Genomic DNA, 13,975 nt, shown 5'->3' with positions numbered 1-13,975 from the left:
GGCAGCCCTTCCTACTTACGGGGTGAGACGGAGGAGACATGGCCCAGTCAGATAGATCAACAGTGGTAAGTGGGATCCCGTGTGAGGTGGGATCCTGCTGGGGCAGAACGCTGGGCTTTCCCCTCCCTTCCTCCCTAAGGACAGTGACATCCCCTGGAGACAGGGCTTCAGGACACATCTAGGAGACTAAACGCATACACCTCCCAGGGCTGCCCCAATTCCTATCCCAGGTGCCTAGTTGCTATTGAAATTGGGGGTTCTTCAAGCATCAAAAATTCACAAAAGATCAGGTAAGCTAAGGTCATCCCTTCCATGCTCCCCTCTTCTGTCCCAACCTCAGGACTGGACTCCTATCAATGCATCATTGGTGCCTCACAAAGACGCCCCAGGCACCGACATCTTTGTTAATCAAGGGGGAGTCTTCATTGTCCGCTCCGACCTGGGCTGCTACCTGCGGACAGAGGATCTAAAGACGAGGACTGGCACTGAGATCCGGAGACTGCACCCCGCATGCCAGGGGGGGGATCACTACCTGCGTGACAGTGAGAACCCCCCGAACATCTACATCATCAAGGGTGACTCCTACCGGGTGGTGAAGGACTTGAGCACAGATGCCATGGCCACAGTCCACCAGCTGCATCCCAACTGCCGTGGTGGGGACCACTACATGCACTGTGCTTCCGGGTTCCACATCATCTACCTAGAGCGGGGTGTTATGCGCTGTGTCCTTGACATGAGCACTGATGCACAAGGGCATGACACTCCCCTGAAGCCTGATCGCTGCAAGGGGCTCTACTACTTTGGGTTCAATTACGTCCAAGGCCTGATCGAGGTGGATGAGAAATGGGGTGCTCAGTACTACTTGTTCCTTGACATTGTCTCAGCAAAATATGTCTTCTCCATCCACCCCGACGTGCTGAACTTCTTCCCCGGGGGGCTGACCTCAACTGGCGCCTCAACTGGCGGCTGGGAGTGCATCAAGACCCTGCACAATGACTCAGATTCCTCCATCACCTGGTCCGACAAGGTCACCTGCAAGGTGGGCTATGCCAAGCAGCAGATGTCCAGTATTGAGCACAACTGGAGCATCTCTGCTGAGGTATCCGTCGGGGCTGGAGAGCTCACCAAGCTCATCACCCAGTTCCAGTTCTCCCTCAAGACCCAGTACGGTGGCAGAAGCGTCTGCACAGAGCAAGAGGACTGGAACGAAGCCCGTGAAGAAGAGGAGTCAATCCAGGTGACCCTGGAGCCCAAAACAAACCTGTACATCTGGCAGTACCACCTCAGCATAGGCCACAAGCCTGTCTTGTTCTGCAGGGACGTCCAGTTCACCAAAGAAAACAAACCACCCGAATACATCCCGCTGCCTCCAATCCCCTAAGCATCCGTGAGGATGGAGAATGCCTGCACCATGAAACTATTGTTGATGTGTGTGTGTGAGCATTGGCTTCCTGGAAATCAATGGGACCAAATCAGTCCCTTCAAATCCATGCTTAGCGCTTCCCAGTGCCCTCCTCCCAGATTGCAAACCCGGCTCATCTGCTTCCCATTTCCCTCCTTCTCTCCAAATCTTGTTGCCAAGGCAGATGATTTCATGACGTTCTCTTGGTCCTCTCTCATTATAATCCACAGCCTGAATTGTGATTTGGGGATCATTCTGGGGTCGAATCTGCTGCCGAAAAACAAAGAATGTACCAAGCCTGAATAAAGATTTGATTTTTTTCTGCTTTCACCCAAGTTGTTGGGGTTGAATTTCCTTGGTTTTCTACTTCGTGGGGTTTATAGAAGGGGAAAAAATGGAGGCAAAAGAAGGAAAGAAGGAGGGAGCCGGGATGATAATAATTATCTTTGTACAGGGCTGCAAGTGCTAGCAGCATGTTGAGCTGCACTGAGTTAGTTCCTTAACTTCCGTTCCACACCCTACCCCCATTCATCTGGAGGGGAAAGGCCCAGTGTCCCATTCCCACCTGCCTGAGCTGCCAAACCCCCTCACCCTGGGGTTGGATTGGAGCCAGTGCCCCCTAGAGGGGAAAAGCCCCATGACACAGTCACTGACCCTCTTACAAAAGGACAATCTTCCGCCACAGTTGGTTACATCCTGTTCCACCTGAACTGGCCCCTGGCAGGTGCTGCTGGCCCTTTTTATCCTGCCCACTGAGCCCTGATTGGCTTCTGCACCCTCCCGGCCCTTCTAGCCACTGTGGGACCAATTCTTATTGGTTCTGCCAGGGTTGATCCTAGGGGGGATCTCCCTAGGGGATCTGAACTCACTGCTCTTTCTCACCAGACAGGAGAGCTTCTTGGAGCCTGGTGCTCCCATATGGCAGATGCCCCAGCAAATGCCTGGCACACCCTATAATGGGGGGTGGGGCAGGGGACACAAGGCACAGGTAAGGGGGAAGTCCCCAGGCAGGGAATCTATCTCATCCCCGGTGAGCCTTCCCCATCCCCTCCACCCCATATCTGCCCTGCCCTCTTCCTCCTGAGCACCCAGCATGTACTTATAAGGGTGTCACCACTGGAAGGAGCTAGTGAGGGGGAGGAGCAGCAGGAATGGGACCCTGAGAGCCATGGGGAAAGGAACAGCCTGTGGACTCACCACCACATGAATTTAACAGAGATTCGAGGGCCAATCAGAGGTTCTTGGATCACTCCCAGCAAGGCAGAGGAGCCATGTGCCGGGCGGGGGGGGGGGGCGGGCAGGAGGAAAGCCTGCAATTCAGGGCATGGCCCAGCAATAAGGGGGGCAGGAGGGAGTGGCTCCCCTGGGCAGGTTATTCCACAATTTTCCACAAGGGGGTGCCACTCTCAAAGGCCAGGCTAGATGGGCTCCCTGGGCTGATGGACCCTAGGGATCCTTCAGCAACTGTGCAGATGTAGGGCAAGCATGGCAGAATCTGGGCCAGTCACCTCCCAGCTGCATTCCAGCTCCAGGCAACTCACCAAGGGGGAGGGATCCATACGATGGTTAGGAAGACCCGCAACACCTGTGCCAGCACTGCTACTGTCTCCTCCACCTGTGCCTGTAGCCAGACAGAGTGCCTAAGCATGGATGCCTCTACCCAGATCCTGGTGTGGTTTTGCAAAGACTGTAACTTGCAATTTCCACTTACTGATATCCAGGCTGGGGGGACCATCCAATGTGAGAGGTGCCTGCTGGTGGAATCTCTCAGGCAGCAGGTGGGAGAGCTACAGGAGGAGGTGGCTAGGTTGAGGAGCATCCGTATCCATGAGCAATTCCTCGACAGTGTCCATGTGGAGACAGCTGAGGTAGCTGTCCCAGTACACAGGACTGCTGATACACCACTGGTGGAGGAGGAGATGGCTCAGGGTGGACACTGGCAGCTGGTTACTTCTGGCAGCAGGCAGTGCTCCACCCTTGCTCCGAACCCTCCTGCCGTGGTTATAGGTAACCGTTATGCTCTTCTTGACACAGGAAAGAAGGAATCACTCCCTACAGTAAAGGAGGAGAAGCCTCGTACCCCTAAGGCTGGAAAGTCTGCTGCCACCACTGCAAATAGGAAACGTAGGGTAGTGGTGGTCGGAGACTCTCTGCTGAGGGGGACGGAGGCGCCCATCTGTCGCCCTGACATCTCATCTCGGGAGGTATGCTGCCTGCCGGGGGCCCGTATCCGAGACGTTACGGAGGCATTGTCGAGGATTATCCAGCCCTCTGACTACTACCCCATGCTACTCATCCATGTGGGCACAAATGATACTGCGCGGTGTGACACTGAGCGGATCAAGAGTGACTACAGGGCTCTGGGAGTACGGGTGAAGGAGTTTGGAGCGCAGGTGGTATTCTCTTCAATTCTTCCTGTCAAAGGTAGGGGCCCGGGCAGAGACAGATGCATCATGGAGGTGAATGCCTGGCTGCGAAGATGGTGTCGCCAGGAGGGCTTTGGCTTCCTAGACCACGGGATGCTATTCGAGGAAGGACTGCTAGGCAGAGATGGCGTTCACCTTTCGAGGAGAGGAAAGACCCTATTCGGACACAGACTGGCTAACCTAGTGAGGAGGGCTTTAAACTAGGTTCGACGGGGACAGGTGAGCAAAGCCCACAGGTAAGTGGGGAACATGGAGACCGGGGAGATGGGTCGGAAACGAGAGGGAGTGTGGGCTATATTGGCAGAGAGAAAGGAGAGTCAGGACAAAACCGGGAGGAAAGATCAAACCAGTATCTTAGATGCGTATATACAAATGCGAGAAGTATGGGGAATAAGCAGGAAGAACTGGAAGTGCTAATAAATAAATACAACTATGACATTGTTGGCATCACTGAAACTTGGTGGGATAATACACAGGATTGGAATGTTGGTGTGGATGGATACAGCTTGCTCAGGAAGGATAGACAGGGGAAAAAGGGAGGAGGTGTTGCCTTATATATTAAAAATGTACACACTTGGACTGAGGTAGAGATGGACATAGGAGACGGAAGTGTTGAGAGTCTCTGGGTTAGGCTTAAAGGGGCAAAAAACAAGGGAGATGTCCTGCTAGGAGTCTACTACAGGCCACCTAACCAGGTGGAAGAAGTGGATGAGGCTTTTTTCAAGCAACTAACAAAATCATCCAAAGCCCAAGATTTGGTGGTGATGGGGGACTTCAACTATCCGGATATATGTTGGGAGAATAACACAGCGGGGCACAGACTATCCAACAAATTCTTGGACTGCATTGGGGACAACTTTTTATTTCAGAAGGTTGAAAAAGCTACTAGGGGGGAAGCTGTTCTAGACTTGATTTTAACAAATAGGGAGGAACTCGTTGAGAATGTGAAAGTAGAAGGCAGCCTGGGTGAAAGTGATCATGAAATCATAGAGTTTGCAATTCTAAGGAAGGGTAGAAGGGAGAACAGCAAAATAGAGACAATGGATTTCAGGAAGGCAGATTTTGGGAAGCTCAGAGAGCTGATGGGTAAAGTCCCATGGGAATCAAGACTGAGGGGAAAAACAACTGAGGAGAGTTGGCAGTTTTTCAAAGGGACACTATTAAGGGCCCAAAAGCAAGCTATTCCGCTGGTTAGGAAAGATAGAAAATGTGGCAAAAGACCACCTTGGCTTAACCACGAGATCTTGCACGATCTAAAAAATAAAAAGGAGTCATATAAAAAATGGAAACTAGGACAGATTACAAAGAATGAATATAGGCAAACAACACAGGAATGCAGGGGCAAGATTAGAAAGGCAAAGGCACAAAATGAGCTCAAACTAGCTACGGGAATAAAAGGAAACAAGAAGACTTTTTATCAATACATTAGAAGCAAGAGGAAGACCAAAGACAGGGTAGGTCCACTGCTTAGTGAAGAGGGAGAAACAGTAACAGGAAACTTGGAAATGGCAGAGATGCTTAATGACTTCTTTGTTTCGGTCTTCACCGAGAAGTCTGAAGGAATGCCTAACATAGTGAATGCTAATGGGAAGGGGGTAGGTTTAGCGGATAAAATAAAAAAAGAACAAGTTAAAAATCACTTAGAAAAGTTAGATGCCTGCAAGTCACCCGGGCCTGATGAAATGCATCCTAGAATACTCAAGGAGCTAATAGAGGAGGTATCTGAGCCTCTAGCTATTATCTTTGGAAAGTCATGGGAGACGGGAGAGATTCCAGAAGACTGGAAAAGGGCAAATATAGTGCCCATCTATAAAAAGGGAAATAAAAACAACCCAGGTAACTACAGACCAGTTAGTTTAACTTCTGTGCCAGGGAAGATAATGGAGCAAGTAATTAAGGAAATCATCTGCAAACACTTGGAAGGTGGTAAGGTGATAGGGAACAGCCAGCATGGATTTGTGAAGAACAAATCATGTCAAACCAATCTGATAGCTTTCTTTGATAGGATAACGAGCCTTGTGGATAAGGGTGAAGCGGTGGATGTGGTATACCTAGACTTTAGTAAGGCATTTGATACGGTCTCGCATGATATTCTTATTGATAAACTAGGCAAATACAAATTAGATGGGGCTACTATAAGGTGGGTGCATAACTGGCTGGATAACCGTACTCAGAGAGTTGTTATTAATGGTTCCCAATCCTGCTGGAAAGGCGTAACGAGTGGGGTTCCGCAGGGGTCTGTTTTGGGACCGGCTCTGTTCAATATCTTCATCAACGACTTAGATATTGGCATAGAAAGTACGCTTATTAAGTTTGCGGATGATACCAAACTGGGAGGGATTGCAACTACTTTGGAGGACAGGGTCATAATTCAAAATGATCTGGACAAATTGGAGAAATGGTCTGTGTTAAACAGGATGAAGTTTAATAAAGACAAATGCAAAGTGCTCCACTTAGGAAGGAAAAATCAATTTCACACATACAGAATGGGAAAAGACTGTCTAGGAAGGAGTACGGCAGAAAGGGATCTAGGGGTTATAGTGGACCACAAGCTAAATATGAGTCAACAGTGTGATGCTGTTGCAAAAAAAGCAAACATGATTCTGGGATGCATTAACAGGTGTGTTGTGAGCAAGACACGAGAAGTCATTCTTCCGCTCTACTCTGCTCTGGTTAGGCCTCAGCTGGAGTATTGTGTCCAGTTCTGGGCGCCGCATTTTAAAAAAGATGTCGAGAAATTGGAAAGGGTCCAAAGAAGAGCAACAAGAATGATTAAAGGTCTTGAGAACATGACCTATGAAGGAAGGCTGAAAGAACTGGGTTTGTTTAGTTTGGAAAAGAGAAGACTGAGAGGGGACATGATAGCAGTTTTCAGGTATCTAAAAGGGTGTCATGAGGAGGCGGGAGAGAACTTGTTCACCTTAGCCTCTAAGGATAGAACCAGGAACAATGGGTTTAAACTGCAGCAAGGGAGGTCTAGGTTGGACATTAGGAAAAAGTTCCTAACTGTCAGGGTGGTTAAACACTGGAACAAATTGCCTAGGGAGGTTGTGGAATCTCCGTCTCTGGAGATATTTAAGAGTAGGTTAGATAAATGTCTATCAGGGATGGTCTAGACAGTATTTGGTCCTGCCATGCGGGCAGGGGACTGGACTCGATGACCTCTCGAGGTCCCTTCCAGTCCTATAATCTATGAATCTATATACAGATGTGGAGAGCTGGGAATGAAACCCCAAAAGCCTTAACTCCCAGCCCCCTGCTTTCACCACCAGCCTCCACTCCCCTCCCAGAGCTGGGGAGAACACAGGAGACCTGGCTCCCAGCACCCCCCTGCTCTAACCACAAGACACCCCCACACCCCACCTAACTCTGGGCAGGGGAAAGATTCCAGGATTCCTGGTCCCAAAGGCCCCCCCGATAGACACACACATACTACAACCACAAGACCCCACTCCCATCCCAGAGCCAGGGAGAACCCAGGAGTCCAGGCTCCCCCCCACACACACAACTCAGAGCAGGATAAAGATTCTGGCCGCCGCTTCCCGCAGCCCCCATTGGCCTGGAGTGGCGAACCACGGCCACTGGGAGCTGCGATCGGCCAAACCTGTGGATTTGGCAGGTAAACAAACCGGCCTGGCCCACCAGGGGCTTTTCCTGAACAAGTGGCAGCCCTAGTTTGATAACCACTGCCCTACAATGTACCTCAGGGATTTTGGCCTTATCCACGACCCCCCAGTGCCTCCCCTTTTCCAGGGATGCTCCATGTGGCTCCAGTCCGAGGTGATGGCCATTGCCAGACAGCTCCATGTCTGGTCACTCAGTGGCATACGGGAGAGATTTCAAAGTAGCAGCCGTGTTAGTCTGTATCCGCAAAAAGAACAGGAGTACTTGTGGCACCTTAGGCCTGGTCTACACTACGGGTTTAGGTCGACTTTAGCAGCGTTAAACCGAATTAAGCCTGGACACGTCCACACAACGAGGCCCTTTCATTCGACTTAAAGGGCCCTTTAAACCGGTTTCTTTACACCACCTCCGACGAGGGGATTAGAGATAAAACCGGCCTTTGCGGGTCGGAATTGGGGTAGTGTGGACGGAATTCGATGTTATTGGCCTCCGGGAGCTATCCCACAGTGCTTCATTGTGACCGCTCTGGACAGTGCTCTCAACTCAGATGCACTGACCAGGTAGACAGGAAAAGACCCGCGAAGGTTTGAATTTCATTTCCTGTTTGCCCAGCGTGGAGAGCACAGGTGACCACGCAGAGCTCATCAGCACAGGTAACCGTCATGGAGTCCTCCCAGGATCGCAAAAGAGCTCCAGCATGGACCGAACGGGAGGTACGAGATCTGCTCGCCATATGGGGAGATGAAGCAGTGATAGCTGAACTCCGTAGCAGTAAAAGAAATGGAAAAGTATTAGAAAAGATCTCCAAGGCCATGAAGGACCGAGGCCATAACAGGGACACACAGCAGTGCCGCGTGAAAATTAAGGAGCTACGGCAAGCCTACCACAAAGCCAGAGAAGCAAACGGAAGGTCCGGGGCAGAGCCGCAAACTTGCCGCTACTACGCGGAGCTGCATGCGATCCTAGGGGGTGCAGCCACCACTACCCCAACCGTGTGCTATGACTCTCTCACTGGAGAAACACACAGGGAAGACGGTTCGGGGAACGAGGAAGATGACGATGGAGGTACTGTAGGTAGCTCACAGCAGCAAGGAAGCGGAGAAACCGGTTTCCCCAACAGCCAGGATATGTTTGTGACACTGGACCTGGAACCAGTAACCCCCGAACTCACCCAAGACCCTCAGGGCACACAGGAGACCTCTGGTGAGTGTAACTTTGTAAATATTTGTAAACATTACAAAAAAAAAGCAAGCAAGTCTGTTAACGTGTATGGGGATGGAGCGGAAATCCTCCAGGGACATCTCCAGAAAGCTCTCCTGGTTGAAATGGGGTGATTTTATTAAGGGGGACATTCAGAGGCGCCCGTTCCTGCTATTCTGACCAGAAATGTTCCCCGCTGTTAACCACGCGGTGGGGGGGAGGGGTGAAGTGATCATCCCAGAGAATCGTGTGTGTGTGGGGGGGGGGTGGTTTACTTGTGTTTGTGCCGCATGTTAACCGGGAAACCGCAGCCCCCTCCTTTTACATTGAAACCCCATTTTAAATGGACAACCCAATTCATCCTTGATATGGGAAATGCGCTGCTGTTTGCAACCTTTCCCACATGTTAAGAAGGTTAAAAAAGCCAAAACACTGTGGCCTACGATGGCTGCCTGCAAGCCGAAATATGCGACCTTGTAATGAAAGAGTGTACCCATTGTTCTCTAAAATGTGTCTTTTTTAACCACCTCTCCCTTCTCCTCCGCCAGCTGCAAATGTTTCTCCTTCGCAGAGGCTCGTGAACATTAGAAAGAGAAAACGTAGGACGAGGGACGAGATGTTCACGGAGCTGCAGATGTCCGCCCAGGCTGATAGAGCACAGCAGAATGCGTGGAGGCAGTCAATGTCGGAGATGAGAAAAGCCCAATATGAACGAGAGGAGAGGTGGCGGGCTGAAGACGATAGGTGGCGTCAGCTTGCAGACAGATGGCAAGAGGCAATGCTCCGTCTGCTGGAGCATCAAAGTGATATGCTCGAGCGTATGGTTGAGTTGCAGGAAAGGCAGCAGGAGCAGAGACCGCCGCTACAGCCCCTGTGTAACCAACAGCCCTCCTCCCCAAGTTCCATAGCCTCCTCACCCAGACGCCCAAGAACACGGTGGGGGGGCCTCCGTCCACCCAGTCACTCCACCCCAGATGATCGCCCAAGCATCAGAAGGCTGGGCTTCAATAAGAGTTAAAGTTTTAAAATGCAGTGTGTCCTTTTCCATCCCTCCTCCCCCACCCATCCCAGCTACCTTGGCAATTATCCCCCTACCTCTGTAAGGAACTAATAAAGAATGCATGAATGTGAAAAAACAATGACTTTATTGCCTCTGCAAGCGGGAGGGGAGGAGAGGGTGGGGTGGGGTGGTTGGTTTACAGGGAAGTAGAGTGAACCGGGTCGGGGGGGGGTTGGAGGGTTCACCAAGGAGAAACAAACAGAAGTTTCACACAGTAGCCTGGCCAGTCACAAAACTCGTTTTCAAAGCTTCTCTGATGCGCACCGCGCCCTGCTGTGCTCCTCTAACCGCCCTGGTGTCTGGCTGCGCGTAATCAGCGGCCAGGCGAGTTGCCTCAACCTCCCACCCCACCATAAAGGTCTCCCCCTTACTCTCACAGATATTGTGGAGCGCACAGCAAGCAGCAATAACAATGGGGATATTCTTTTCGCTGAGGTCTGAGCGAGTCAGTAAGCTGCGCCAGCGCGCTTTTAAACGTCCAAATGCACATTCCACCACCATTCGGCACTTGCTCAGCCTGTAGTTGAACAGGTCCTGACTACTGTCCAGGCTGCCTGTGTATGGCTTCATGAGCCATGGCATTAAGGGGTAGGCTGGGTCCCCAAGGATCACGATAGGCATTTCAACATCCCCAATGGTCACTTTCTGGTCCGGGAAGAAAGTCCCTTCCTCCAGCTTTCGAAACAGAGCAGAGTTCCTGAAGACGCGAGCATCATGTACCTTTCCCGGCCATCCCACGTTGATGTTGGTGAAACGTCCCTTGTGATCCACCAGGGCTTGCAGCAGCATTGAAAAGTACCCCTTGCGGTTTACGTAGTCGGTGGCTTGGTGCTCTGGTGACAAGATAGGGATATGGGTTCCGTCTATGGCCCCGCCACAGTTTGGGAATCCCATTTCAGCAAAACCATCCACTATTGACTGCACGTTGCCCAGAGTCACTACCCTTGCTATCACCAGGTCTTTCATTGCCCTGGCAAATTGGATCACAGCAGCCCCCACAGTAGATTTGCCCACTCCAAATTGATTCCCGACTGACCGGTAGCTGTCTGGCGTTGCAAGCTTCCACAGGGCTATCGCCACTCGCTTCTCAACTGTGAGGGCTGCTCTCATCTTGGTATCCTGGCGTTTCAGGGCAGGGGAAAGCAAGTCACAAAGTTCCATGAAAGTGCCCTTACGCATGCGAAAGTTTCGCAGCCACTGGGAATCGTCCCATACCTGCAGCACGATGCGGTCCCACCAGTCTGTGCTTGTTTCCCGGGCCCAGAATCGGCGTTCCACGGTATCAACCTGCCCCAGTGACACCATGATTTCCACATTGCTGGGGCCTGTGCCTTGTGAGAGGTCTATGTCCATGTCAATTTCCTCATCACTCTCGTCGCCGCGCTGCAATCGCCTCCTCGCCTGGTCCGGGTTTCGCCTTGGCATGTTCTGGCTCTGCATATACTCCAGGACAATGCGCGTGGTGTTCATAGTGCTCATAATTGCCGCGGTGATCTGAGCGGGCTCCATGATCCCAGTGCTAGCTATGGCGCCTGGTCAGAAAAAAGGCGCGAAAGTAGTATCTGATGGACCAGGAGAAGGAGGGCGGGAGGGAGGGAGGGAGGGAGGGCCAAGTGACGACATGGCGTACAGGTACAGGAACAGGGAGAAACACAAACAACTGTCACACAGAATGGTCCCCCCAAAGATTAAACTGGAAACCCTGGGCTTAGCAGGCCGTTGATTTCACGGAGGAAGGGGAAGCAAATGAACACAGAACAAATCTATTTTTTACATCTTAAGGTGGCAGCCGACGCTGCAGCATGAGTGACAGCCATACCAGTACGATGATGATGGGTACCAATCATAATATACCATCATCTGCCAAAAGGCAAGGGACTGCTGCTGTGTAGCAATGCAGCCCCACGTCTGCCAGCCCCACGTCCGCCAGCACCCAGCATCGCCCTCGGCCTCTTCTGGGTGCTTAGCAGACAATATTGGGCAATTGGCAGAAAATAGTATATTATGACTGGTAACCGTCATCATCAAAACAGTAGCATGTCTGCCCAGGTGGCCATGATTGACAGCCATACCAGTATGACGATGACGGGTACCAGTCATAATATACCATCGCCTGGAAGGGGCTGGTGCAATGCAGCACTACGGCTGCCAGCCCCACGGCTATCACTCATGCTACACCGTCTACCGCCAAAAGGCAGTTAGCAGCTGCTGCTGTGTAGCAATGCAGTCCCACGTCTGCCGGCACCCAGAGGACATATGGTGACGGTGAGCTCAGCTGAGCTGAGCGGGCTCCATGCTTGCCGTGGTATGTTGTCTGCACAGGTAACCCAGGTAAAAAGGCACGAATCTATTGTCTGCCGTTGCTGTGACGAGGGGGGAGGGGCCTGATGACATGTACCCAGAACCGCCCGCGACACTGTTTTGCATCATCCGGGCATTGGGATCTCAACCCAGAATTCAAAGAAAAGGCGCGAACCGCTTCTCGGCTCGAGCTGTGGCGCAAACGTAGTATCTGACGGACTAGGGGAAGGAGGGAGGGGGGCCGAGTGACGACATGGCGTACAGGCACAGGGAATTAAAATAAAGAACGGTGGCTGTGCATCAGGGAGAGACACAAACAACTGTCACAGACTGGTCCCCCCCAAAGATTAAACTGAAAACCCTGGGTTTAGCAGGCCGTTGATTTGACGGAGGGAGGGGGAAGCAAATGAATACAGAGAAAATCTATTTTTTTACATCTTAAGACGACGGTGCAGCGTGACTGATAGCCCTCGGCATCTTTCTGGGTGCTTGACAGCAAATACGGGGCGGTGTATGACGATGGTCTTCAGGCCTATTGCACGAGCTGCTGCTCAGGGAAGACTCTGCTAACGTGCGATGACCCGACTTGTAATAGGCCGGCTAACAGTCATAATACACCATTTACTGCCAAAAGGCAAGCCTCACAGCTGCCAGCACCCAGATCGCCGATGAAGGCTACCAGTCTACTGCACCGTCTACCGCCAAAAGGCAGTTAGCAGCTGCTGCTGTGTAGCAATGCAGTCCCACGTCTGCCGGCACCAAGAGGACATATGGTGACGGTGAGCTCAGCTGTGCTGAGCGGGCTCCATGTTGTCTGCACAGGTAACCCAGGTAACCCAGATAAAAAGGCGCGAATCTATTGTCTGCCGTTGCTGTGACGGGGGAGGGAGGGGCCTGACGACATGTACCCAGAACCGCCCGCGACACTGTTTTGCATCATCCGGGCATTGGGATCTCAACCCAGAATTCCAAGGGGTGGCGGAGACTGCGGGAACTGTGGGATAGCTGTGGGATAGCTACCCATAGTGCAATGCTCCGGAAGTCGACGCTAGCCTCGTACTGTGGACGCGGTCTGCCGACTAGAGCACCTAGAGCATTTTATTGTGTGGACATACACAATCGGCTGTATACAACCGATTTCAATAAAACCGGCTTCTATAAATTCGAACTAATTTCGTAGTGTAGACATACCCTTAGAGACTAACAAATTTATTTCAGCATAAGCTTTCATGGGCGACAGCCCACTTCTTCGGATGCATAGAGTGGAACACACAGACAGAAGATATTTATACATACAGAGAACATGAAAGGGTGGAAGTACGCATACCAATTGTAAGAGGCCAATCAATTGAGATGAGCTATCAGTAGCAGCAGAAGAAAAAACTTTGAAGTGATAATCGAGATGACCCACAGAAGGTGTGAGGAGAACTTAACATGTTCAATTAGTGTAATGACCCAACCATTCCCAGTCTCTGTTTAGACCTAAGTTAATTGTGTCTAATTTGCATATTAATTCGAGTTCAGCAGTCTCTCTTTGGAGTCTGTTTTTGAAGTTTTTTTGTTGCAGAACTGACACCTTCAAGTCTGTCACTGAGTGATTAGAGAGATTGAAGTGTTCTCCCACTGGTTTTTGAATGTTATGATTCCTGATGTCAGACTTGTGTCCATTTATTCTTTTGTGTAGAGACTGTCCAGTTTGGCCAATGTACATGGCAATTGCGATCAGCAGCACTCCGGCGGCAGCTCCACCATGCCGCTTTCTTCTTCGGCGGGAATTTGGCAGCAGGTGCTTCCCTCTGAGCGGGACCAGCCGCCGAATTGCCGCCGAACAGCCCGCCGTGCCGCCCCTTCCCCTTGGCCGCCCCAAGCACCTGCTTGCTGGGCTGGTGCCTGGAGCCGGCCCTGTGTGCTGCAGGGAGCGGGATGAGGACTCAGGGGGGGCGCACTGTGCTTCAGGGGGTG

General features: G+C 51.4%; 1 protein-coding gene across 1 annotated transcript in view; it reads left to right on the top strand.

The window, feature by feature from the left end:
- LOC117886337 overlaps nt 1–1,720 on the top strand; it is a 12,895-nt gene extending 11,175 nt beyond the window's left edge. Inside the window, exons 3-4 of the mRNA XM_034788044.1 lie at nt 1–65; nt 341–1,720. Of these exons, the coding sequence (XP_034643935.1) occupies nt 39–65; nt 341–1,381 (1,068 nt within the window). The 5' untranslated portion in view covers nt 1–38 and the 3' untranslated portion in view covers nt 1,382–1,720. The remainder of the gene's footprint in view (nt 66–340) is intronic.
- Nucleotides 1,721–13,975: the final 12,255 nt, after the last annotated feature.

The sequence above is a fragment of the Trachemys scripta genome, chromosome 12 (genome assembly GCF_013100865.1).
Source record: "Trachemys scripta elegans isolate TJP31775 chromosome 12, CAS_Tse_1.0, whole genome shotgun sequence".
NCBI classification, from domain to species: Eukaryota; Metazoa; Chordata; order Testudines; family Emydidae; genus Trachemys; species Trachemys scripta.
Note: the sequence above shows the minus strand (reverse complement) of the source record. Positions and strands in the feature narration are given on the sequence as shown.